Source organism: Camponotus vicinus, unplaced genomic scaffold, assembly GCF_025532165.1.
Source record: "Camponotus vicinus isolate PSW18456_S1 unplaced genomic scaffold, iyCamVici1.0 SCAF_1, whole genome shotgun sequence".
NCBI lineage: Eukaryota > Metazoa > Arthropoda > Insecta > Hymenoptera > Formicidae > Camponotus > Camponotus vicinus.
In genome coordinates, this window is record NW_028141945.1 from 37,163,677 (window position 1) to 37,190,702 (window position 27,026).

Genomic DNA, 27,026 nt, shown 5'->3' on the forward strand with positions numbered 1-27,026 from the left:
GCGTGGCTTGTAACAAAATGCATTAGTAATAATGCAAATAGTTACTGTTTCTTTCATTAATCATTTTCATTAACACATTTACGTTCATTGCGCTTACAAAGCAGATAAAGGAAACAGATATTTGATCTTTCTTATTATACATATTTCGATGTAGCTTTGTTCATCTTTACATCTTATCTCGATACACACGTTCTTATCTTTTGTATTACATTGCATTTAGAACTATGAAGTAATGTCAACATCACTTCTCTCAGTAAATACATACTAAGCGATTCCGCAATGTTTCGCATTTTTATCGATATTGCCTGGTAATAATCTCGTTATACCGAACTTGTCAAAATTATCGATTAAAGTGACGTTAGATTGACAAAATAAAATTCGATAATTTATTATGCGTAAAACTAATTTAGTTAATTAATTTAGTCTTTAGTTAAAAAATTCAGTCAATTATCAAATTAGTGTGGTTTTTTATAAATCTAGACATTTATAAAAAATTATATTTTTTTAATTTAATATTATTAAAGAAATTTAAATTTAGGCTTATTAAAATTACAAAGAAAAAATACCTCTTTTAATTGTTAATAATTCTCGTTAATTAAATAATGTTTTTAATAATTAATATTTATAATTAATTAATATTTTTTTGTTATTTAAATAAATAATCTATTGATTATTGATACTAAGATATATTAGCTGTTATTTTGTATATATCAACTTTTAGACATAGTCTTTAATTGGATTCCCGTTTTCTGTCTGCTCGCCTTCGTTACCGGATCAATCTTCTCACGCCTTTACCGGATCAATCTTTTCACGCTTTTACCGGATCAATCTTGAAACTCAGAGCAAATGACGTCAAAGTTCTACGAGCTCTAAACCTCCCACCAGAGTCCGAGAGCCCGACTTCCTAGTTGGATGTCCTCGGCGCAGATGCGGTTTTCGGGTAGGGGCATCACCGCGTTAGCCGAGGACGTCGATCACCAGTATGCGAGATGTCATCGATAGGATAGGATCGCCATCGGATGCATCCTGATGGATTTCACTCCGCATAGTTATCGGAACATCGGTACGGGTGATCGTTTTTAGAAGATCTTGCTAAAAGATCATTAAACACTTCCTGTCAAATTTACAAAACTGTAGAAAATAGAAAAATCGTAAGTATTGACCGAAAAAAAATCGGAAGTGACACATTCTACATATATACATGTGCATGTGTGTGCGTGCGTGTGTGTATTACATAAAAGATAAACTTCGTGCGTAGACGCTAAATTTTCGGAAAGAATAACACAACAAGCCCAGAACGTGTCGGGCCTGATAAATACGAAATTATTGAAAGTAGGTTTCGCACGTATAGCATAAAATTCTTTATCTTATCTGATTTTCATTAATTTTTGTTTAAATTTGTTGGGAGATAGTCGTACATCGACGCTAGTCGTGTTCGATTCAATTTTCTTCCCTTATTTGGACAGGGTGAATCCAACTTTGCATTTAGTGATATTTTATGTAATATCTTTTGATAAATTTGAAGCCAATTTCTTGACATAAAATTTTCAAAATTTTCTATTATGTTATTTTATTATGGTATTTGCATGATTTATAAAAAAGCGATGGATAATTGAAACTATTAAAGCAAAATTGTATATCTCAATTTTATTATACTATAATTTTCATCATACCATCAACATAGTTAAAATATATTAAAAGTTCGATTAATTCGAGCAATTTGTCTGCGTTTTTTTAATGTAAATCGTATAGAAGATCGCTGACAATCGGCTGTCAAGTTAGCAGAATTGATTAACATCGGTGTATCAACCTGTAAGTTCAATATTTCTAAGAGTGCGTGCTGTTTGTACGTACATCTATTTTTACATTGATCGTACGGGAGATTTTATTCAATTATTAATGCTATCGCGATTATTGTCTTTAAAAAGATTCAGTTAGTCCTCGAGGAAGAGACCACGATTTCGATTATTAATACATTTATATTTACTGGACATTCAAGGTTCAGATCACTACTCTTGGATGATGAATATGTATAGAAACGCGTCCTGTGCAAAGCAATGATGATTTAAAAAGACAAGCAATAGCGTGCAAATATTCGTCATTGACAAAACTATTTTTTTTCTATGGGAGAATCGATAGTATATTTAAATATATTCAACAGGAAGTCATACACACCGCTATTCTTAAGATTAACATGAGTATTTCTCGAAACAAACAATTTTCAAGTCTTTTTACCTTCAGAAAATTTCCGCGGATATTTCTTTTTTTTCTGTATATATACATTCCGTATAAATTTAGAAATGATATTTTTTATAACAGCCATTAACCGTGCTAACCACAATAAGTTATCCTTTACAGATGAGACATGCAAATTATCCGTATCGTTAAATTTCAGTTTCAAGTTCTGACTCTCTCTTTTAGACACATTTCCTGACTCTCTCTTTCAGGCAATCCAAAGAGTCTAAGCCTCTAATTTTAATTTCTATTAACAGATCCACCAGAATGACATTAGCGAACGTCTTAAGATGAATCCGCCGATGTCACTGCAACTCATTCAGAGTCTTTCGATATGGTGCGAGCGCAGTCTGCGTTTTTATTGACTAGACGAGAAACGCCAGAGCAAACGCCAGCGAACGCCATCAACCGCTCAGACAAATCGATAAACCGGCGCGAGCTATTGCGGCAGTGTCGAGAATTTCCAAAGTCTAACCCTCGATAGAGAGAACATCGACTTTCCTTGAAGCGGACAACCGGCGATCAGGATGATGACTTGTTGGGTTCTCGTCGGCGTCTTTGCGGCCATAGTACTCATTTACGGCCTCATTGAGCTGCATTATTTCCTGCGTATATTCCTCACCGTCTTCCTTGCACGCTATTGCAAGAAAAGAGTACACATTCTTGACGAAACAGTAGTTTACGGTATGTAAATCTTTTAGAAATACACATGCTACAGACTTTTTTTATTTATTTAATACACGCGCAAACGTATATGTATATAATAAATGTCATGAAAAGTCATTTAATTTCAATTATCATACTTTTTTTGGCTTTAATTTATGTTCGAAAACAATATAAAGCGGATATCGTTATACGAGATGCTTTTATTGCAAAAATTGGAAAAATAAATAAAAGGCCGTAACATTTAATTAATGTCATGGGGGTATGAGAAAATATTTTTATATTTTTCAATGGTATTCAAGATTGCTTTTTTTATCTTTTAATAATTATTCCAACAGAATGGTTTAATTAACAAAGAAAACAAAAGTGAATTATGTGGAGAATCTTTCAGTTCGATTCAACAATTTTTGACGTAATATGCTATATATATTATATATAATATATATTATATTATATAATGTAATTATATAATTATATAATAATTATATAGTAATAATATAATAATAATATATAGTATAATACATAATATTTACTTATTATATTATATATTACATATTATATAATAATATTACAAAAAATTTAACATTTAATATTAATAATATTTCAATTCAGGAAATGATTATAATATAATGGGAGCATTACATATATGTTACATAGAGTTTATCGTTACGATATAATCCTAGAATCCATACGACTTGCCTAGATATTTACGCATGAACCTTGACTTATCATGTGGGGAATCAGTTAATCGGTAGAAATAATCGGCTGCAAAGAAAGTAATATTGATTGATTTTACAATGAGCAAAACATTTTCCGCATTTTCATAGCAATAAAAAACAATTTTTGCAATTTTATGATTAATACATGTTTACGTATGCAAATAAATTATCTGTGATTTTTCTTTTTATTTCTTGCACTTTTTATAAAAAAATGTGTATAATAAGTTTGTCCGATGCTTCCGTCGATTGTAATCAGTTAATCGGTAGAAATAATCGGCTGCAAATCCGGAATAATATTGATTCATTTTACAATGAGCAGAACATTTTCCGCATTTCCATAGCAATAAACAAAAAATGTGCATAATAAGTGTGTCTGATGCTCCCGTCGATCATAATCAGTTATATTTTTTATATTTTTTCATGTAAATAATAGCAACTTTTGAAATTTTATGATTAATGTCTTTTTTATGCAAATAACTAACAATCTTTGGTTCTGCTTCCGTATTTACATTACTTTTCATAGAAAAATTTGTGTATAATAATGTCGCAAACGTGTTCAACCCATTGATCGCGATCGATTTATCAACATTTTTCCTGTCTTTTCATGTCAAAAAATAACGATCTTTGCAATTTTACAATTAATATATGTCTTTTTTTTGCAAATTTTACCTTTTATGCAAATAACTAACAACCTTTGATTCTGCTTCCGTATTTACGGTACTATTTATAGAAAAATCTTGTGTGTAATAATAGCTTAGCTTAGGCCTATTCAATCCGTCCATCGTATTGTGATTTATAATTGAATTGCAGCATAATTCTTCTTATCCAAAAAATATAGTTGATATAATATCGGACCAAAGTTAAAAACCAAATGTGTTATAGTAAAATTGAAATTCTGATTGAATCAACATCGAAATGGTACAAATAGTTGACGAATCTTCAATTATCATTTTAGCATAATTTTACCTTTGAATCAACCAATTAATTAATTATACGTATACTAATTAATTATCCTTTTTCTTTTCAAATTAAAAGTCAGTTTACATGATCTTGTTTATAGTTCACGACAAAATTAAAGATAGAATTCTACTAATTTCACTAAATATAAAATACTTAAAGCACAATTATATAAAAAATATACATTTATATTTTAATTTATATATTTATCATTTATCTATTACATATTGTATATGTTACATATATAATAAACAGAATTTTATTTTGTATTTTGTCGCAAATTATATAAAATCATGTAAAAAAAGTTTTATAAAATCGAGAGAAAATATTATTTTATATATGACATTTAATAATGTATTATCAACGGAAGAATATATATTACGAATGTACAAAATATTACACAAAAAGATGTATTTAAATATATTTTTATTTTCTCTCTTTAAAAAATATACAAAATATATTAAAATATTTATATATGACGTTTAAATGAAAATACGTGATAAAAACGCATTGCGTATATTGCTCTCTAGATAATTAAATGCGATGTTGATCGATCGTCTATCAATCACGAAAATCGATTACTTTAGTAAAAAGGTTGGACAGGTCTGGTCTAGTGAATATCGCGGACATATCTATTAGCCATTTGTGATTATATAGATGATTAACCAGTTCCGCATCTTTAATTCTCTTAACTTTGTTCAAAGTTAAAATCAACGATATCTTGAATTATTATTTTGCAACGTACATGATGTCATGTAACAATTTCTGGTTTCGATTAATCATACAAAAAAACCTTGATTATTACACATTACATAATCTTAATATATAGAGAGTGAAAAGATTAAATTTTTTATAATTATGTCTGTGAGAAGCACATTTATATTATATATTTTATGTTATTACTATATAATTCCAAGTTTTTCAAGAAAAGTACTTCTAATGTATATATTAATAACTTTTTTGCGCATTTATCTATATTTTATTTATTGAATGTGAGAACTAATCACTTAATCAATGTGCATTTTTGCACGTTGATTTGCAATCACGTAGTCAAATTATGCAATCAAAGAATAAATATTGCATATTTCATTTCGCGATGTAAGTTTTTTATAATGTAATAATTTTCACAGGAATTTGCACCACCACCGACGTGGACGCTCTCTTATATCACATGAACAACGCGAGATATCTTCGCGAGCTTGATTTTGCGAGAGTCGATTTCTATGAGAGAACAGATTTGTATCGAGAGGTTTGTTCCCAAGGATCGGGCGTCGTGCAAGGCGCTACAACTATACGCTACAGACGCTTTATTAAGCCGTTAATGATATTTAAAATAACGTCTAAGGTAATTTATATATAGAAAAGTTAACACACGCATACACAAATAAGTGCTTTGTGTACATGTATAATCAGAAGATTATAAAAAATCGATATTATTGTAATGCATCTGTGAAAAGAAAAGCAAGAAAAAAATGAATTAAATTATTCTGTGCAGTTAATATAATCGTCCGCTCTTAAAAAAGTCGTATAAAATCAATCATTTAAAAGTAACAAAATTTGTTGATGCCTTTTTTCTATGATGCTGATTAATTATCTCAGTATATAAAATATATTATTTTATATAATCTGCCATTGAATGAAAATTATAATTTGACAGCTCGAAAAAGTGAAAGAGAATGAAATGTGTGAGTGATTTTATTAGTTGATGTAAATTTACCATTTAATGTGAATTTCAAATTTGATGTCAAAGAACAAAAAGATTGTAAATACATTTTTTTCGGATTTGTAATAATATATTGATCTATCATCATCAAAATTATACATCTTGACAGCTTTTTTAATGTCAAGTATATTATAAAGCGGCAAAGTCCATTCATCGCGTATGTTTTCATTGCTTTTATTGTCAATGGAATATTAAATTTAAATATGACTTAAACTGAAGAGAGAGTATCATATATAAAACATTTTTTAAGAAATTAAGGTGCCACTTGAATAAAACCGATATTCTGATTAATAAAACAAGCAGCCAAAAATAAATTAAAACCTATTAGAGACAACACAAATTTCAAGATATTTGAGAAATGTTGCATTGAAATAATATCCTAAAAATCTTTCGGTAATTATATACATTAGCGATTTCTCACCGATTTCAATGACCTTGAAATATGTTGTCGGGAGCATGATTCTGAACAACTTTTCCTTATACATGTTACCGCCGCTCGGCCTTAGTTTCCGAGATATTTATAAAAATATTTTATGGTTTTGCAATATTGTCACCATTATGAAATAATCCTACCGGCGGGGTGGTTGCGAGAGGGTGGCCGAACGTCCCCCTTGCACCCCCCGCGCGCGCGTGTGTGTGTGTGTGTGTGTACACATACATTTCTGATATTTTTTAATTGTATTAAATTGTATTAAATTCTATACAAATTTAAAAAATATCAGAAATGTATGTATATTACACACACACACACACGCGCGCGCGCGGGGGTGCAAGGGGGACCTTCGGCCCCCCCCTTCCGCAACCACCCCGCCGGTAGGATCTCGCTTTACAACTCTTTTTGGTAAACATTATTACTTTGTCAAAAACTGAATACATGGTGCAAAAAAGTTATTTCATAATGGTGACAATATTGCAAAACCATAAAATATTTTTATAAATATCTCGGAAACTAAGACCGAGCGGCGGTAACATGTATAAGGAAAAGTTGTTCAGAATCATGCTCCCGACAACATATTTCAAGATCATTAAAATCGGTGAGGAATCGCTAATGTATATAATTACCAAATCTTCTAACGTTTATATATAAAAAATATAATAATAATAATTAATAATAAAGCAACTGCAACACATGAATAATGTATGCGTGGCATGTGCTGCATAATTTAAATAGAAATAGTTATTTAACACTAATATATGTTAATACAAAGGAAACAAGTAGGTTTTTTCCACAGCACTTTTATCGTAATATCTTATTTTATCATATAATTTGAAGGTAAATACTATGTTTAAATGTTATGTGTTCTTGTAATTGCATTGCATTAAACAATTATATGACGCATAGTTTTAAAATAGCTTTAAAATGTTCCATAAAATGTTCCATAAAAATAACAATATTATCTTACAAATACATACACCGTTTTAACTTTTTCCCATCAATTTGCAGTAATAACAATAAAAACAAATATTCGAGATAATAATATGTGTGAAAACAGTACATATTTTTTTATATATGATAACAGAATTTTGAAAATAAAAAAACAAACAATGAATATGTCTATGGCAAAATATCAAAGAATGTCGGTTAGGAAAAGTAGCGCAATAAAAAAAATAAACGCATTAACTTAATTGTATTTGCTGTGCAACAATTATATAAGCACATTATGAGTATTGACCTTCAGATGATTATCCAAGGTCAAACCAATGACACCATCTTATGTCCCCCTTCGAACCAAACAACTTTTGTCCGAAATATTTTTCTCTACGACCGCTCCCTGCAAAGTTACTAGGAGTGATAGATTAAAATTGGACACCCTGTATAGATATAATACTTTACTCTATTAGTATGTCTGGATTGTATTCTATCTTTTTCTGAACCGTATCTTATCTTTCCTTCCTTGTGTTTGCACACAATAGCTTGGGTCAGTATGTATACTTTGACCCCTCTTATAATCCTGTACTCAGGATCTCGATATTATTGTTGCTCGGACTGTCCCTAACACATAGGTATATAAGTCATATCTGTTCGCTCATGACCCAAATTTCATAGATATTCAAACACGGTTCTTTGAAATAATATTGGCATCTTGCCTGAGAACAAGTAAAATTTTAAATTTTACATAGTAAAATAATTAAATTGAAAATATTGTTTTTTCAGATTAAATATTGTTTTTTCAGATTATTTATTGGGATGAAAAAAGTTTCTTTATGGAGCATCGATTTATTACACCGAGCGATGGTTTCATAAGAGCTATCGCGATTTGCAGACAGAGACTTCTTGATTGTAGTGCGGATACTGTTATCGGCGCTTTATTGAATCGTAGGGTGAAGCAGAAAGGAAATGTTGAAGCAGGTGTTACGCAGGTAGGAATGAATGTCTTTAAAAACGCTTTAGTTTAAATATGATGATTAGGATTGCACGAGACATCAAGACTAGTCTTGATATTATCTTGTTTCGAAATTCAGAACAAAATTAAGATGAGATTTTTAATTAACTGTCAAAATTATTGGTTTTTAAAAAACCTAAAATATATGATATTATAAATTAAATGAAAAAAATCACACCAAATATTATAAAAATTTAAAAAATTTTATTTAATAAATCAGAACATTGATTAAATAAAATTAATGCTGAATTATTCAGTATCAGATAAAAATTGTTAATAAAAACGAGATAACAAAACAAGACGAGATTTTTGCCACAAAGATTCAAAAACTCAAGATTAAGACAAGATTTAAGTTTTAAAAAATTTTCAATATCAATACGATATTTTCACGAATATTGTCTTGTGCAGCCTTAGTGATGATTATTTAATTAAATAGATTTTAAAAGTAAGATATATACGTCTCATATTCTAGGTACCTCCTGTGCGACCAGAAATGCCACCCGAAGTGAGCAGATGGATAGAAAGCAACGAGATATCCTCAGCAATGTTAAGACAAGAGCCAATTATTACGACGCATTGCTGACAAAAGGACGCCACGACGTCCAACAATGGCGTCGTTGCAACGCCGATATACACAACTACGACCGTGTAATAAATCGGAATGCGATATATATTCTTGATCTCCAATCTTCAATCATCGGATGACATCCTGGCGGGATTCCGGAATGATATTAATTTAGCGATTCTAGTAACTTGAATGTTTATTGAATTATTTACGATACAATGACAGAAAACTTGGCGCGTAAAAGTTTCTTGGTAAAGTAAATGATAAAAATAATCTATCTAAATAATACGATGAGACCTATTTATGAGACCTAATGTTTTAAACTTCTGATTAACACGGAATAAAAATAGTTAATATAATCGCAGAGAGCGATTTTTTCTTCTTGCTAATAATCTACTAAAATATGAATTAGATGAAAAAAATATCTTATAATTAGCAAAATTTAGAAATTTTTGAAACAAAAATTTCTCACACGCTCAAAATTGCTTTTGTCATCTTTATATATTATAATTATATAATATTTTATTTACACACATGAATATAGAAAAGATGATGTGAAATATTAATATTAAAATCTGGAGTACTGTAGATTATGAAAATTAAATTGTATGTATAATATTTTTGCATCAAGATGAAATAATATCTCCAAATTAAAAGCAAAGTGCATTTTTTGTGCCATTATTTATATTAATTTATCATCGAGCATTGTAAATGTATTATAAAATATACATGATATATAAAAAAATGCATAGAACATTTAATGCGCTACTAGTGATAAGAAATGCATACATATGTATATACATATATGTATACATATGTATATGTATGTAATGTGAAATATGTACTATATATATACGTATATATGTGTATATATGTTATATGTTATGGCTCTGAAATTTTTTTATGTAGTCGCCTCAATGGGAAATGCATATATATATATATATATATATATATATATATATATATATATATATATGTGCCAGGAAAATAACAAATATTAAATTATTTACCATGTAACTATGGATGCCTGCGTATTTATATAGCATATTAGGTGCCTTTACATTGAAAGAAAAAAAAATATATATATATAAATCTATGAGATTAAACGCATTGTTTCGTCATAACTTCGACCTTCTCATAATATTTCAATTTATTTTTCCTTTTACGCATAACGATTATAGACATCTAATTATTTACATCTAATCGGATATGCAACATGATGGATATAAGATATGTGTGAGCATAATTAATTAAGGTCTGTGGTAGGGTCATTGATTTAGTAAAACCAATAATACGTAAGTCTTACGTATTTCTATACTTCTTCAAAGTGTCTTATACCAAACGTTCGATAGAAATTTATAAAATTTAGTAAAAGAATTGGAAGATCTCTTCTTAATATTACAATTGATTCGACTTTAATTTATTTGCAATCTGGCAATCGGATAGTGATTACTAAAATTTGGATAGTTGTGTAAGAAATGTTTTTAATCAATTTACATTTGTTAAAATTGATTTGTTCGAAAGTCTAAGTAACAATGTATTTTCCGAACTTCTATGTTTATATAAAATCATACACACATATTATATGTATATTATATATGTATATATATATATATATATATATATATATATATATATATATATCTGTATGTGTGTGTATGTGTAAGTTTGTCTGAATAAAAATGTCAGTGATTTAATTTATAAAAAAGAGAGAATAATTATCTACACAATGATCAATATTTTTTTAATTTATAAAAAAGAGAGAATAATTATCTACACAATGATCAATATTTTTTTTTATACACCAATAAATTCATCATATAAGTGCGTTATATAAACATAAATCCTGATATAATTTTGTAAAAGATACTTTGTTTGTAAATTTCCGATTTCGATGCTTAAATACTCTGAACTGTGACAATATATTGAAGTCTATCTCTTTCTATAGTTGCCTGAACCGGTTCTTTCGCATATCGTAGACTGCAGACATGTTGGAGTATCATTCACGGTCAGTTGTCTGCCGACCGTAAGAAGGTATACATCGAGTCTACTGTTATTCAGTATTATCGCTCTGTTATTCAGATATCAAGAAAAACGCCAGTAAAAAGCTAACAATGTTGTGTTCCTGCTGCGTGGCAATAATCGCCATTCTCTACATCCTATTTGATGTGAACTACTTTGTGAGAATTATCGGCACCGTCTTGTGGGGCAGACTCTTCCAGAAAAAAAAGAAGCTTTTTGACGCGACAACAATTTATGGTAAATTATCGTATTCTCACTATAATGTGGATTGCATTAAAATATATCAATTAATAGATTGCTTTATTAATTTTGTTATGTAATAAATTTATTTGCGCTTGATTATTTCGAGAGATATTTCAAGAGCATAAAATTGGGATAAAAAGCGAATTAATGGGATCGGTTATTACGTATAAAAATTGAACATAAAATGTACGAAAAAAAATGAATAAATTTCAAATATGTACTTCAAGGAAATAATTATAGAAAATAAGATATACATTAATTTATTCAATACATAAAGATATAAATTTCAGGCATAATTGTATCATATTGTTATTATATATTTTTTATATCAAAATCAAAGTTCATAAAATATAATCATATTAATGTTACATTAAAAAAGGCAAGCCACAATAAAAATATGTTAATATAAATAATAATATTTTGCAAAAAAAATTATATATAATAATTTTTGTTTGCAATCGTGTATCAATATATTCATAATTTATAATTATTTAAATAGATGCACACTTATTATGTATTTATGAATAGAATGTTTTTTAAACATGACATTTCACAATATGGAATAGATCAGCAAATAACTGTACAGCGTTGCTATATATATATGTCGACATGTTTCTCGAGTCATAGAACATCGTTCACATTCGTTCATATAAAGATTTATCATATTTAAATATACAAAGTGTATCTTGTAAAATTACTACAACAAATTTCAAAAATTTATTTTTTAATATATAATTTTCAAACATTTGATATAATTCATTTAAATAAATTAGAATAGAATTAGAAGCAAATAAATCTCCAATCAATTCAACAATCTAAATTTTTGAAAAATTCCAAGATTCGAGCAAAAAATTTTCCAACCGTTTGAATTATTTATAAAATTTAGATTATTTAAGCAATAATATATCTGACACAGAAATTTCTCTTGCTTCAGGTATCTGCAGTACTCAGGATGTCGATCTGGTTTTCAAACACATGAATAATGCGAGATACCTGCGCGAGTTAGATTTTGCACGTTTCCATTTTTATGATAGATTAGGAATTTATGCAGCGATCTTAAAAAGAAAAGGCGGTGCTGTTCAAGGTGCATGCACCATACGATATCGCCGTGCAATTCCTATATTTACGCTGTACAAGATTACAACAAAGGTTACGATCGATATTTTGCACTGTATTAGTATTAGTTTTTCTATTCATAATTGAAAATCCCTCACAATAATTAAATCTATTCTAATTTTCATTTACATTCTTACAGCTTATCTACTGGGAAGATAAACACTTTTATGTGGAGCAACAGTTCATCAACCTCACGAATAATTTTATTCATGCCGTTGTATTAAGTAGACAAACTGTAACCGGATTGAAAGTGCCAGTAAACGATTTAATCGCCGAAATAGAGCCGGAAACACGTAAACCAGAACCCACTAAAGAACTTCAGCTATGGCTGGAATCTATGGAAGAGTCGTCTAAAAATCTTAAAAAACAAAAATGATAAAACAAATAGATATAACATTTACCGTTTCTTAATATTTTTAAAATATGTTATTTATTTTTCTCTTAGAACGGTTTGCATTTTGATATATTTCTCGTTACGTTGTTAAATATACAGACACTCTCAAAAGGCGTATCTGGTATTTTATAATTATAAATAGAGTATCTCTCTTTTTCATAATGTGACATAACTAACTTCTAAAGCTCGTTTTTATATCTAAGTATCAAGGATGTGTAGATTAAATGTGTAGTGCAGATTTTCTTGTTATTGACATATAATGTTGACTACAAATATATAAAATTTTTAAATTAAAATATATTAGATTTATGCGCGTGCATTTCATTGATCTATACAATTGATGAGGACAATAATGAAGATTTTATCAAATACTGCTAAAAATATTTCTTGCGTGTGTGTAATTTTTGCAAAAGATTTACATCGTCCAATTATACGTATATAATTAATTTACGCCACTACGAAGTGTTTGTAACGAATATAAACAATTTATACGCATTTAAAAAGTTTATGCATCTTTCGTGACGTAAGGTTTTAATATTTCGCATAGTTTAAAATGTAATATTTAAAATAAAATTCATCACACACACGTAACACTTCATTTTTTCGAAATAATATTTTGCTGATACTCATTCAAAGTAATAAACATCTTGTGTATTGCTTTGATCGATTTGTTGTAATTAACACATTGTGGATATTAATTCCTTACGTCACTCTCTTGTTATCTCACAAAACGCTTGAGCAACCGTTAGATGGCGATCCCGGTACTGGCTTTGAAGAGCGAAGAACAGATGTTTCTGCGAGCTGGTATCGCGCGCGCAGTCGATCCGTGAACTCGAAAGCTGCCGCGATCCGACCTTTGATTGCGCTTTCCATAAACTTTTGTGAACCATTCGATGACGAAGAGCTCGCGACAGCTCTGCAAAGAATAATACGGATGAGCCTCCTCGTCCTGCATGTGAGTGATCAGTGAGCTATTAAGTTTGCTTGTTTTTGCGAAAAGTTTCTTTTCATATTTAATTATTTCGCTTGTTAAGCGCGCAATTTTTGCAAATTTTATGTAGATTTATTTAAATTTGTTCTAAGTTATGTACGCGAGAGTTTATCTCATGTTTTATTTTAGAGATTATTTTAGAGATGTCATTTAAATATGAATGATTGGTTTTACGAAAATGAATTTGTAATGATGTTAAGATGAACAGATGTAATTGTCATTAAAATTTGCCAATAATTTACATATGATACAAAGAGGGAAGATGTTTTAAAATAACATATGTGCGATAATAAACGATTGAGAAACTTTTATTATTGAAATAATTATTTAAATGATTATTTTTCACAAAGTTTATATCACATGACATATATACAGTTGCGTGAGCAAAGCAAGTCTGTGAAACGTAAAACTCACTTAATAAAGTGCGAATGCGATTCACTTGTGTGTTTCGTCCGGTAAAACGGATTTATTAAACATTTCGCGAATTCAGCACGTGAAACTCACATATTTCTGCTTACAAATACAATACTGGAATACAGTTGCATTCGTCAACACAGTTAATGATATCTGCACACGTACGAATAAAATTAAAAGATTACATCACAAGAAAATGTATAATAGATCGAATATCGTCCATCATTATTGCTGACTTATTGATTATATCGGCGCGATTTTTTTGCAGATAAATATTAATGAGTGACCTTGTCTTCTTTTAATGAGAGAGAGAAAGAGAGATAAATTTCTTATTTTTTATAATAGTAGACATCTATATACAATATGCTAAAGTTGAATGTTTTTTGCACCAATAATTTTTATTAATTTTGAATCAATTTTCTCTCAATATTTATTATTTCCAATTAATTAATAACTGAAAACAAAGAGCATTTGATAAATTAATTTCTAGAAAGAGAATAACTCACAAAATCTTATTTAATTAACTCAAAAAAGATTTTGCTTTTAGTAATTTTCATTTTTATCAATACAAAAATATATTGTAAATTATTAAAAATTAAAGAAAAATATGTAGAATAACGAAAAATGATTTTAAGATTTTAAGAAATCTTATTTGAATAAGCCAAAGGAAATTATTAATTTAATACGTACATAATATTCGATATTTCTTTAAAAAATGACATTTCCAAGTTAGAATTTTTTAGAAATATTAATTTTAAAACTCGAATTTGAAATATATCTTCTTCATATCGTTTCATCGCGTCAAAATCATCACATCATATCGCACAGATTAATACTGTCGCGTGTATCTCATGGTCTCATAAGCCTCGACGAGATGATTTAGACCTCGACGGAAAGGATTAATACGTTTTCAACGAATTGTCGCAACCTAGCGATTGCGATCATTACGCGAATTTACTGACGTATGCGCTCCTTTGTAACGTTTCATGTACGTAATTACAAATTAGACAATTTATCTAATCGAGCGCGATACTACTTGTGCTAGAGAGCGCAAGCATCCGACAATGAGATCTGTCTCACTCTTACAAAACAATAAAGAGAAAGTTTTATTATCTAATGATTCTCTCACGCGTCTAAAAAATCGGGGTGTTGTAAATTTTTTCAATAAAATTGCACGCACATTTCGTGTCGAAATCGGAAAGTGTGTTGTGATAACGCACGCCATTATCCCAAATGCCAGGAAATCGATCGTGCGAACAGGTCGCTCGTCGATTTCTCTTCCCATGCACCAACATTTAATAGAACAATGAATCCGTGCTTTCCTCGGTGAATATATCAACTCTCTTAATGTATTACTTTCCCCGATAAATTCGTGAGAAACTGTATACATTCCAAGCTCAAATACTGATGAATAGAAATTGCTTTAATTGCTTTGTAATCCGATCCATTTGCTTTTAAACATACATGGTCAACATTTTTGAAATAATTTAAATATTAAATTTTTTAATTAAATTCCTGACAAATATTTAAACGTAAATATGTATCTTATTTTTTTTTAAATAAATTTTATCAATTATAAATATTATTTAAAGAATATGATTTAGTATATTTTATAAAATAAAAATAAGCTCATATACTTTCCTGTAGCTTTTTTTGTATCTAATTTCTATCTGGTACAACAGAAATTTATTTAGAAGAATGTTATTTTTAAGGAAGAGTTGACAAACACAAATGCTTTAAGAACGAGGCAAGAATTTAAATGATGGATTTATCGAATAAAAAAAATTCTTAATGCGGTATTTAAGAAACCGATCACGTACACGTGGGAAGAATCGGGAGGGATTAAACGGGCTGGATTCGTGTTTGCGTGTGGCTTTCTTTACGATGAAAGATACGCATGCCTCGACACATCGTCTTACGATTAGCAATTAATTTACCGTACGCAATATTTTGCAGTGATTCTTATATAATCATGATTTTTCGTATTCATCGATACCTGACCGCGTCAGGAAATTATGGATCGTCATAATAAGTATAATAGGATGCCTCTATTACGAAGTATGAGAGTTCTCCTAGGTATATAAGCTCGTTACGTATATTCTTCTAATGCAACATAATTATAGCTTTTCTAGATCACGTTCTCGATCCTGTAAGTGCCGTGATTTATGCAACCATTTCGCATAAAGTAACTAATGAGTACTGTAAATTCCTAATACTGTTAATTCTAACAACGTACCAATTTGTTTTAGTTAGTGAAATATAAATAATCAAAAGTGTTCCATGGCTGGCAGGTGAATTTTGTTTCTTCTTTTTGCGGGGAAGTAAAAAATTGAGACATAAAACTGTCGTTAAGAATATGTCATTTAAGAGAAACTATCATTATAATATGATGAAAATAATACTTTTGCGCTCTTACACACATATGCCATTGCCGAAAAATTGATAATGAGACGCGCGTGCGAGCTCCTTTCCTCGATTACATCACGTGGGAAGTTGAATGTGTAGGACGTGTTAACGCGATGGCACATAAAAAAAGGAGAAAGAGACGGACGGAGAACCGGGCCGCGTTAACTTTTACATTTAGGCATCGTCCACACGCATTTTACGCGACGACGACGCGCGACGACGAGCGGGGAGATCATAGATGACCACAAATTGTCCGCAATTGGCAGGAAGTCGAGGCAGGGGGACCGTTTGTGCGCCCCTTCGCACTCTCCTCAATGTACATTATTTTCACGCAGCCTTCCATTTCGTCCGTCAGAAATTGATCTCTCCGATGCCGATATTAATCTCTTCACACGACATATGTCCAATATTCGCAAATATTCTTTAATCATATTTAAATGAGATAATTAATCTTTGGAACGTAATTTTTCAATCTATTTTCATTCAATTTTTCTTCATACGAATATTTTTTTATATAAAAAGTAGGAGAGAAATATTCTCCAACTCTTTACTCTCGCGAGCAATCTTTAATAAAATATTATAACACGAGGGAAAGCTTGTGGTGTGTGTCTTACAGATATTGGAATTTCTATAACAGCTATATGGGATAAAAAAAAGAGCATATCTCAAGGTCTATAAATATATCTTACTTTGAACCGCAACAGAGAATAGGGTAACTTTCTTCCTTCCGCACACCTTCTGGCTACGATGTACGCTGTAAATGTCACAGGGATTATCCCTGACGCATGAAGCGACTGAAATAAAAAAGATATGTGCAGCAAGGTAAATTCTACGAACCTTACCTACCTTATCTAATTCTACCTACCTTTTACGAACTCGATAATAACGAATATGGACATTGTTTTCATCAGATCTACATCCGTTTCATTCCGTTATTCGTCGCTTCTTTCATCCGCTCGCATCCTCTCCTTTTTGTCCGAACGGTTTAATCCTCGCGAACGATGTTGATATGATGTTCTTATTTAACGGGCGACAAGTGGCACGAATATTACGACGACGGTGGGTGGAGTTTTGCGTGAGAGCTTTGCCTGGCCGTCGCTCTTGATAAGGCGAATCAATATTATTCAATTCTGATAACGGCCCTCATTGCGTCAAGTAGAGAGAGAATACATTAATCGCGCAATGAACTGATAACAGATTTTCCATTAACTCGCGAATGCTCGGTCGAACTCGATGTCTCGTTTCTTGCTGAAAAGTACCGTGATTCTGATAAATCTTTTTGTGCCAAATATGTACGGTATTTGCAAGGACACTGAACGACTGCTCGTAAATTGCGAGATGGTGCGCGAGTGTGTGCGATGATAATTTTATTTACACTAGATTATCATTAATTATGCGTTCTGTCAGGTAAAAATTCATCTAAATGCTTATTTATGGATAGATATGGAGCTTTCATACATAAAATCCCGCCTCAATGGAAGATGCGAAGTATATCAGAGATCTTGATTAAACATAAAAACACTCCTTCTTTTAGTAACCATAGCTTTCCAGTTAATTTTATTCCTTTGCTTTGCTTTGTTTGTAAAAATACGAGTGAGAAATTAACAATTCAGTGAAATTACTCGACCCATTAATTATGCTAATTACAATGTATGCGAGCGACTCGGCGATAACAATCGTGGAATGAAAGCATCATAATAATGTGAGATTGTAATAGACGATATTCGCTATAGCTGATGGGAATATATATATTTATTGTGCAGATAATTTTTTTATTTAATATTTCTTCTTTTTGTCTTCATCTTGTACATATTCGATCAATATTATTGCATAGTGTCTAGACTTAAAGCAGAAAAATTATCGCCTTTGTCGAATTTAAATTTCAAATATGATAATATTTTTAACATTTTTATCAGTCTGAAAAGAATCATTTAATTTTCTGTAGGTAGCAACATGCAGTAGATTAAATTTGTTCTAACCCATACAGCACAGAACATTGCAGTAATATTGCGGCAATATTGCAATGTTGCTGCAATGTTACAACAATATTAATAATATTGCTGCAATATTCGGTGCTGTATGGGAACAGTACATCACAAAATTATTATTATATGCAGAATAATTACATTTAGAAAGTATGGAATGACGTAAATTAATGTAGAAAAATATATTTGACACAATTTTAAAATAATTTGTAGGTAAAATTAAATTAGATTAATTGTGTACAATAATAGCACAAGAGTTTCATATTTTTTTTCTATTCAGAAGAAAGCGCTCATAAATTTACCGTGGGAAGTAGTCTGAGATAATATATGTAACTTTATATGAGTGAATAAGAATTTCTAGGAAAGCACAATCCGCAAAAGTGAAGATTTTTATATACGAGACCTTTCGGCGAACGTTACCTTCACCTTTGTAGTCTAACGTTCCATGAGAGGTCTCAGCTGGGATGTAAAAGGCTAACAAAGAATAGTGACGACGCGATAGCGTAAGGCGAGAAAGAGACAGAGACGGAAGAGAACGACTAGACATCCCTCGGGGTATCACGCGAGTGACCTTGAGGATGTTTTTTTTCTCTCTCGCGGCTCGATAGGTCATCTACGGGAAAAGTGACGTCTGATGAGCTCAACGCACCTCGCCTCTCCGCGGGTATCGCCTCCGATCTCCTGTCGCGATTTACGTGATCGCAATCGTGATCGCGTGTAGGTGAGCGGCTTCGACCGGAGCGGTTGTCCCGTTAGCGGACCTAGAAGGCCCGTGAAAGACCGGACGAGAACCAATCGCATATCGGTTCGTGCTCAGACATATCGGAGCGGATCCTCATCCGACGAGAATTGTTGTCAGATCGATCGACAATCAGTCAGCTGAGACGATCCTCTGGATCTTCCTCGGGATCCTCTTTGCTCGTCGATCTCTTTTCATTCTCCTTCTCCGACTTCTCTTCCTCCTCTTCCACCATCAGCCTCTCGTTCCTCAACTTCGCTCTTCTCTCTCTCTCTCTCGTTCTGTCTTTCTCGTCGCGGTTTTCCCCTTCCTCTTTTCCTCGCACGATCTATCCTCCTCAGCTTGCCTCTCGAACGTAGTATTTCCTGGTGATCCGTGATGCGTACCACGAGACTCTCGCGCTGATGCGCACGGTGGGTTCCTCATCACAATAGTAATTATTGTGTAATAATTATAATAATATTCGCGTGAAGGAGATAAAGAAGTCAGAGTCTTTTCTATGTGTCTGCGCGATAGAAAGTTGCTGATTGTGTCGATGTAATTAATACTCTAGTGGATTCTCTCTGTGGTCGTTGGTATAGCTCTGAAGCTTGATGGCATGTTAATTCGCGAAGTGGCATTGCTTTCACGAGTTTCCTTATTGCCGAACAATTATATTACCCGCTTCCTGTTTAAATGGATCACACTCTACGTTTTTGCAGGAAACATTGCCAGCCCCTTCAGAGTGAAGAGTTGATGAAGGATCGAGCCATGAGCCGTACAGGATACACGTGCATCAGGCACGTCTTCTGCTCCCTCAACGTTTTGATCTGGGTAAGTTTCTTTTACATTATTTTCATAAAAAACTGTGCTGACTTTTGATTCTAAATTACACTATAATTATAAAAAAAAAATCAGTGAGATTATGATTTTTTCGGATTTATATGATTAAGAAAATATCTCATTCAATTTTAAAATCGATTACTTTATATTTGCGAACTATTCTAGAGCGACACTTGAGTTATATTTAAACGTCTCGTTCGTGTTGAAAAGAAGATACGTGTGCGAACATCTCGATGAAGTTGAATGAAACGTTTCGTTAGCACACAATTCATAAACACGTGCAGTGCAGGCATAATTTCGATTGATCAGGAACAACAAGTGAAACAACGCAACCAACACGACTAATAACGGCCTACGCAATTCGGTTATTAAATCGTCGCTTTTATAATTCGCATTCCTTCCCATTCTCTCTGTTCCCTTCCCACTTTGTCATTCCACTTGAAATCGTCCGTCGTCGGCGACGTCTGTATCGCGATGAAAGCCTTAAATAGGGCGTTGAACCGTGCTCTATGAGCTATGAACTTACGGTACCTAAGTCGGTGATGAAACACGGTACTGAAACTAGTACACGTCTCTCTCATTAGACTTTATTAGACTGTTAAACGCGTGCCACCTGTTGTCGCGCGCTCTTGATTATACTTGCGTATTAATTGCTTCACGGCAGACGCGACGAAAGATGTGCGTATACATTACTCAAGTGCAGTTATTCGAGATGCTGCGTTAGATAAATATGCAAAATTGCAAGGCTTTCTAACGATTTAAATGGAATATCTGATATCAATGAGATACATATATTATATAACGTTCTCCCTCTTTGCAACAGTACCGTACCGCGTATGCATCATTGACGATAATTAGAAAGTACGGACGCGCTTTTGACAATTAGCTATTGAGGTCGCGTAACAGTGCATTAATTTCTTAATTCATGCTGGGCGAGTTGCAATTTATAAATTATCCCCACTACAATCTTCATCGCGCATAAATGCGTTACGCGAATTTCCGCCGACGTGTTACGCCATCATAAGCATAAACATGTCCCTTCGCGGCGTTCGATGACGCAAGGTAGGTCGCGCGATGTCGGATGTATCGTAATTTACGGAACACGCGCGAAGTTGTAAGGTCAATATTCACCTGGCCGCTTGGTCGACTTCCCGTCTCTGACGGCGCAGTGGGTTACCCACTGGCTTACCTAGAAATTCTGTACTCTCTCTCGGACATGGACTCGCGGTCTCTCTATTTGCGAATGATTTAGCAGGTGAACGATGTACCGTTATGCGTACACAGTTGAATTACCGATATCGATACTTTTTAGTTAATTTGTATCACAATTGTTCTATTTCCAAGAATTCGTTGGGTCATTGACCTAGACTAGATCATTAAAAAGAATGATCTCGCATCAATTTTCGAAGCGAAAAATCAACTGATTATAAGGTAGATGAATGATTAGCAAATATTGTGATATCACACATGTTTTGCACTTAATCAATCTAAATGATAGACAGAGTTTACTTAGGGAAATTTAGAAAGAAAGTTTTTCTATGGCTCTTATTTATATTAAGGCTAAACATATTTGTGTTGTAAAGTTTGATTATAGCATGGAATTTCATTTATCAAGTGCAGTGATTAATATTTGAGACCTAAATTTGTCAGAAGATATTATTAGAATTTGCTATAAATTTCACATGTTATAAACAATACTCAGATGTAAAAATTAGCGGTAAATTTTTGTTATGGTATCTATCTATATTAACAAAATATTTTTTTTAATGATCTTTAATTATCGAAATGAAATAGTTAATGATATCAATTTCTCTTTCGACGGTTCAAAAAAGATTATAATATCTTTTAGCTTACAACCTGCTTTGTTTTTTCGAATTTGATTGAAATAACGTTGTTCAAAAATCAATTTACAATATCGACTTTGCATCAAAAGCGCAGCTGAATGAAAATAACGCGACATTGACCCAGTAAACTCGCGTGTTGTGGGTATACGTGTGATAAGAATCTCTCTCCCTTGATACTTTTAATTATAATCTCCTGGATCTTTGTACACATCACGAATTAGCATCAGCAACTGACTTAACACGATGGCGTGAGACCACTGTGCAGAATTATTATTCTTTCTTAAGTTTTCTGCTACTTGCGATAGTAAAGTGTCAACGTATTTTTTTTTAATTATTAAGAATATTTTTTATCATCTACAACATTTATTTATTTTTTACGAGATATCTTAAAATTATTATGTGATGATGTAGTCACTTTCGCTACAAATTTTGAGTCGATTTTTTCTCAATAAAAATCAGATATAAAAGCTACAATTGAAAAAAGAAACATCTGGTAGTTCTGGAATCCCTGGTGTAACTATTTATTTGGCGCGTATTCGCGATTCCAACAGGTTTAATAAATATGCTCGTCAAATGTCAGGCATTTATGACGCTTGACGCGACTCTGACATGCGTAATTCTTTTTACAGTTATGCGCTTGCGGAATTTTGGGTGCGGGCCTTTGGCTGCGGTTGGCTTATTCCGGATACGCGACCTTGGTGCCGCAGTACAGCTTCGCATCGGCGGACTCGTTACTGCTCGTCGCGGGATGCGTCACATTCGTCATCGCCTTCTTCGGATGCTGCGGCGCGTGGTTTCAGTCTAGATGTATGCTGATCACGGTTAGTACAACGTGACCCATTGTAAAACGCTTGCGTCTAGCAAAAAGTACGTACTATAGTATACTAGGTACACGTACAGCACACGAGACTCGTATAACTTGGCTGTCTTGAGTACCTCTCTTGTTAGTAGTCAGCAAATTTTTGCTGCCTTGGATAATTTCATAGAGAACGATCCATATCTCCTGAACTACACTTTTCTTTTTTTCTAAATTACTTTCCTTTTTTACTTAAATGACACGTTATTAGGTCCTTCGTATTTTCAGACTTGAAACAAATTCAACAGACGCAATATTTTTTTTCGCTACAAGTCATGCTTGTTAAACTCGTGTCGTGTAATGTATGACGGATCGATAAATCTGCTTGTGTACGAGACCGTGCATGTATAATGTAGCAACCTGCTTCCATAGAACATGAGCGCGTGATGTGTATATGAAGTATTTTTATGGGCGTAGATGGGATCGAAGTTAATAGTCCATAAAGCAAAAATCCTGTAAAAAATAATTTTTTGGAAATCCCTACTTTTGTTAAAACGTGAACGTTTACACACATTTCGTAATTTTCAGTATTTCAGTCTGGTGATACTCATGTTTCTCGCCGAGTTCATGCTGGGCACTTTAGCATTCGTGTTCAGGGAACATCTCGCGAGAAGCCTGAAGGAGGAATTACTGTACGGTATTGAGAAGCATTACAATGTCACCAGGGAGCCGGGAACTCTCTCTGCCATGTGGGACCACATACATACTGAGGTTGGCGTGCTCGATTAAACTATTATTCATAAGACCAGTAGCGGTAATAATATTTTATGTCGCGAATTTCTCAATTTAATCGCATAAGCTTTTTGCACGTGCCGCGCGGTTGAAAGGTTAATTACAGGTAGGAGAAATAAATGTAAATGCTTTTAGTTTCACTGCTGCGGCGTACGCGACTACACGGATTGGTTCCAAATCGAGGCATGGCCCGAGGAGGACCGGGTACCGGATTCCTGCTGTATGCAACGGGAACGATACTGCGGTCGTCTAGATCCGGAGGGTCGCAATAAGGAGCTCTGGTACAAGGAGGGATGCGCGTCTGCCATACAAATGTGGCTGGTCATCAGGCTCCACGTGGTGGGTACGGTGGGTCTCGTCGTCGCTTTCCTCCAGCTGTTCGGCCAGGTAGCCAGCATGATCCTCTTCTGCACGGTCAGGAACAAGAGGTCCTCTCACACGTACAAGAGTTACGACACTACCAATACCTAGAATTTCCAATCGATCTTGGACGAGACCACCGTCTGAGATCGATGTAAAACCTTCCTCGCGAGTGTCTGATTCCCGTTCCACGCAGCGGGAACGAAGCTTTTCAGAATCGTCGGTATTGGTCTTCCTTCGATGACTTCGCAGATATTTGTAAAAATAAGAGGCAACGAGCTAAGCGAAGATTTGTTTAAAAAACTCAGAAGAGAGATATAAAACGAAATTATATTATATTGATGATTATTGAATATTATTCTATATTTTATATATGAGGCATTTTAAGTAGATGAAGACACGTTGAGGTTTTAACTGACCAAAAAGTTTCCGCTGTGCACCAAAAATTATGATAAGTATTTAATCGACGGTTTTCCTTTTTTTTAGTTTGAATGCTGGTAATGTTTCTTGCAATCTCCGGTGATTATCGCGACTTCTCGCTGTCAGATTTTATATCGATTTGATAATTATTTATATTCTTAAGCGTAAGCAATAGTATCATTCGTGGATCCTTTTTAATATTTCCAATATTTATAGATAATGATGTAAGTTACATCTGACAGCAGAGAAATTAATTTGTAGACAAATTAATTTGTATGTAAGAATAATTTATATAATGGCGTGAGAGAGGGAGAGAGAAAGAGAGTGAGAGAATGAGAGAGAGAGAAAGAAAGAGAGTGACTCGAGATTATAATCGAGTATTAAATTACAATTTTCCTATATAACAAGTTTATCCTGCTTTAATAGTATTCGAGACGACTCTAATCGATATATACTCAGTATTCATTCATGAAAAATAATCACTACTTTGCGATAATTAATTGTACGGTGCATCGATTCTCGATGTTAATATTTGGGAACAGTTAGATAATAGATAGATAGTGCATGATTATGTGATTTAGTCTCTCGGGTATTCAATTGAGATTATAGATTATCAAAATATCTTCAATGTCATAAGTATAAACTTATGTTAAGATTTTATATCTAAATATATATACACATACATATATGTATAAATTAAAATGAAATTTCTCTTATATGTGTTATACTTGATATCGCTGAAAGAAATAATTAAATATGAATATATTCATAATTTAAAATTTAATAATAATTTATATAAAGTGGTGTTGACAATTATATGATGAAGAATCGAAATGACAAGACGACAGTAATGTATTTTACGAATGTATTAAATATAAATTATTATTATTAATAAATAATATATTTATATGTTAACACTGATCATTATACGTATATTTCACTTCATTATTCTTGCCTTCTCCATTCGTGATGAAGAAAGTAATTAACTATTGTTGTAGTTATATTTTTTGTATTGTACGATAACAAAAATTTCGAAGTTTTACATTTTATTTATCGATATTTGGAAGATACTTTTCAGAGAATATTAAATTAGATAAGCCAAAACATCTGTTTAATTATTCGAATCGTAATTCAGAACATTTGCATAAACTATACATAAATAAACCCAAGATTTTCACTTTAGTTACGTTGCATACGATTAAATATCGATTCATCAAAATTCATAAAAAGAAGCAAGTCAAATATACAGGTAGCCATAAATAAATAATAACTACTTCTCAGGTGCTAGAGAGTGCGTAATGTAAAACGCATAATACATTTATGGCACGAAGTTGTCGATAAAGTATCGTAGCTAGCAATATAAATGATATAAGCATTAAAGATATTATATTTGATGGACTATTAAAATTATTTTGTTCATTATATCTAGAACTAAATTCGTTTTTGCATTTTCTTCAATATCTTTAGTTATGGAATTGGAAGAAGGTTTATAAAAAAATGCGACAAAAATATAGAAATATAAAAAATAAGGAACAAACTTTATTTATAAAGCCTTGAATATATATGTAATCAGAAAATGATATAATATATGTGATAAATAGTTTGAATCGATCGATGAGTCAGAATTTAATTGCTTTTGTAAATGATATAAAATATTTTTATTTGCATAAAACTATAAAAAATATAGATATATATACATATGTACATATATATATGCTCGTTTTACATTAGCCTGAACTCATGTTATGGATTTCGCAAATGCAAAAAATAATATTTGTATAATATTTGCATAAATTTTTTTGCATAATGTCTTAAAATTAAAAATAATCTTAATACTATTGACTACATAAATATGACTACTTTTGAGAAATAATAAAAACTCAAAATGTTTCTAATAAAATAGAAATATTAGTTTGAAGGATTATTTATTTATATATATTTTATTTCGTTACTTATTTGATCTAGTCAGGATAATTGTATTTATTTTTCCAAACTATTAAACACAATATCGAAAGCGCTTATTTTTCTATTTTGAATGCTAAGACAAAACAGAATCTTACAAATAGTTTGCATTTAGAATACATATCAAACAATGATGCTAAGCTGATTTTGTTTTATTATAAAAAAGACTTTTATTTACACATATTTACGATGAAAGTATTTAGCTGCAAAGAACAATAGAATATTAAAAAACGACGTAGATCGTATTGTATTTCTTTTATGTAGTCGAATGTCATTTCTTGCTTATCTAATAGCGGAAGACTAATTATTTCTTGCGACAACCTCGCTTGTATATCGCGTGTCTTCACATAATTAATGTGAAAAAAGACGCAATTTCGTACCGCCTTGACATACCGATATCAACCTTAATAGAACTTATCGTATCGACGATGAGTCAAATAATATCGGTAGTTATCACGATTATTAATATTTATG

The 27,026-nt window shown here is 31.9% G+C and overlaps 3 protein-coding genes and 1 long non-coding RNA gene across 10 annotated transcripts; 3 read left to right on the top strand and 1 right to left on the bottom strand.

Moving 5' to 3' along the window:
* Positions 1 to 693: 693 nt before the first annotated feature.
* On the top strand, positions 694 to 9,907 carry LOC145965056 (protein THEM6). 5 transcript variants are annotated; one of them, XM_083088334.1, is made up of 5 exons: positions 694 to 1,151; positions 2,493 to 2,919; positions 5,705 to 5,919; positions 8,473 to 8,658; positions 9,154 to 9,907. In XM_083088334.1, the coding sequence occupies exons 2-5, from the start codon at positions 2,763 to 2,765 to the stop codon at positions 9,262 to 9,264; spliced, it is 669 nt and encodes a 222-aa protein (XP_082944460.1). In that variant the 5' UTR covers positions 694 to 1,151; positions 2,493 to 2,762; the 3' UTR covers positions 9,265 to 9,907. The 5 variants fall into 5 exon arrangements, with proteins under 5 accessions (XP_082944460.1, XP_082944467.1, XP_082944482.1 ...); XM_083088341.1 differs by having other exon boundaries at positions 694 to 1,063; XM_083088356.1 differs by lacking the exon at positions 694 to 1,151 and adding an exon at positions 1,177 to 1,332.
* Positions 9,908 to 11,244: 1,337 nt separating this feature from the next.
* On the top strand, positions 11,245 to 14,323 carry LOC145965078 (protein THEM6). The gene is made up of 3 exons (XM_083088379.1): positions 11,245 to 11,505; positions 12,446 to 12,660; positions 12,767 to 14,323. Exons 1-3 carry the CDS (start codon positions 11,361 to 11,363, stop codon positions 13,001 to 13,003), a joined length of 597 nt encoding a protein of 198 aa, XP_082944505.1. The 5' UTR covers positions 11,245 to 11,360; the 3' UTR covers positions 13,004 to 14,323.
* Tsp5d (Tetraspanin 5D) lies at positions 13,839 to 25,511 on the top strand. Of its 3 annotated transcripts, none has more exons than XM_083088307.1 (5): positions 13,839 to 13,976; positions 20,258 to 20,369; positions 22,852 to 23,043; positions 23,607 to 23,789; positions 23,946 to 25,511. In XM_083088307.1, coding segments are annotated over exons 1-5 (825 nt in total). In that variant the 5' UTR covers positions 13,839 to 13,974; the 3' UTR covers positions 24,282 to 25,511. The 3 variants fall into 3 exon arrangements, with proteins under 3 accessions (XP_082944433.1, XP_082944442.1, XP_082944450.1); XM_083088316.1 differs by lacking the exon at positions 13,839 to 13,976 and adding an exon at positions 19,765 to 19,969; XM_083088324.1 differs by lacking the exon at positions 13,839 to 13,976 and adding an exon at positions 19,914 to 19,989.
* On the bottom strand, positions 16,711 to 17,873 carry LOC145965081 (uncharacterized). Its single transcript, XR_014436602.1, has 3 exons — positions 17,698 to 17,873; positions 17,522 to 17,626; positions 16,711 to 17,253 (listed from the first exon to the last, which is right to left on the bottom strand). It is a non-coding gene; the product is annotated as an uncharacterized LOC145965081 (long non-coding RNA).
* Positions 25,512 to 27,026: the final 1,515 nt, after the last annotated feature.

Coding starts and splice junctions, on each gene's coding strand:
- LOC145965056 (XM_083088334.1), top strand. CDS start 2,763: ATGATGACTTGTTGGGTTCTCGTCGGCGTCTTTGCGGCCATAGTACTC. Junction 2,920..5,704: donor TGACGAAACAGTAGTTTACG/GTATGTAAATCT, acceptor TAATTTTCACAG/GAATTTGCACCACCACCGAC. Junction 8,659..9,153: donor TTGAAGCAGGTGTTACGCAG/GTAGGAATGAAT, acceptor CTCATATTCTAG/GTACCTCCTGTGCGACCAGA.
- LOC145965078 (XM_083088379.1), top strand. CDS start 11,361: ATGTTGTGTTCCTGCTGCGTGGCAATAATCGCCATTCTCTACATCCTA. Junction 11,506..12,445: donor TGACGCGACAACAATTTATG/GTAAATTATCGT, acceptor CTCTTGCTTCAG/GTATCTGCAGTACTCAGGAT. Junction 12,661..12,766: donor TGTACAAGATTACAACAAAG/GTTACGATCGAT, acceptor ACATTCTTACAG/CTTATCTACTGGGAAGATAA.
- Tsp5d (XM_083088307.1), top strand. Junction 20,370..22,851: donor CCCTCAACGTTTTGATCTGG/GTAAGTTTCTTT, acceptor TTCTTTTTACAG/TTATGCGCTTGCGGAATTTT. Junction 23,790..23,945: donor GGGACCACATACATACTGAG/GTTGGCGTGCTC, acceptor AAATGCTTTTAG/TTTCACTGCTGCGGCGTACG.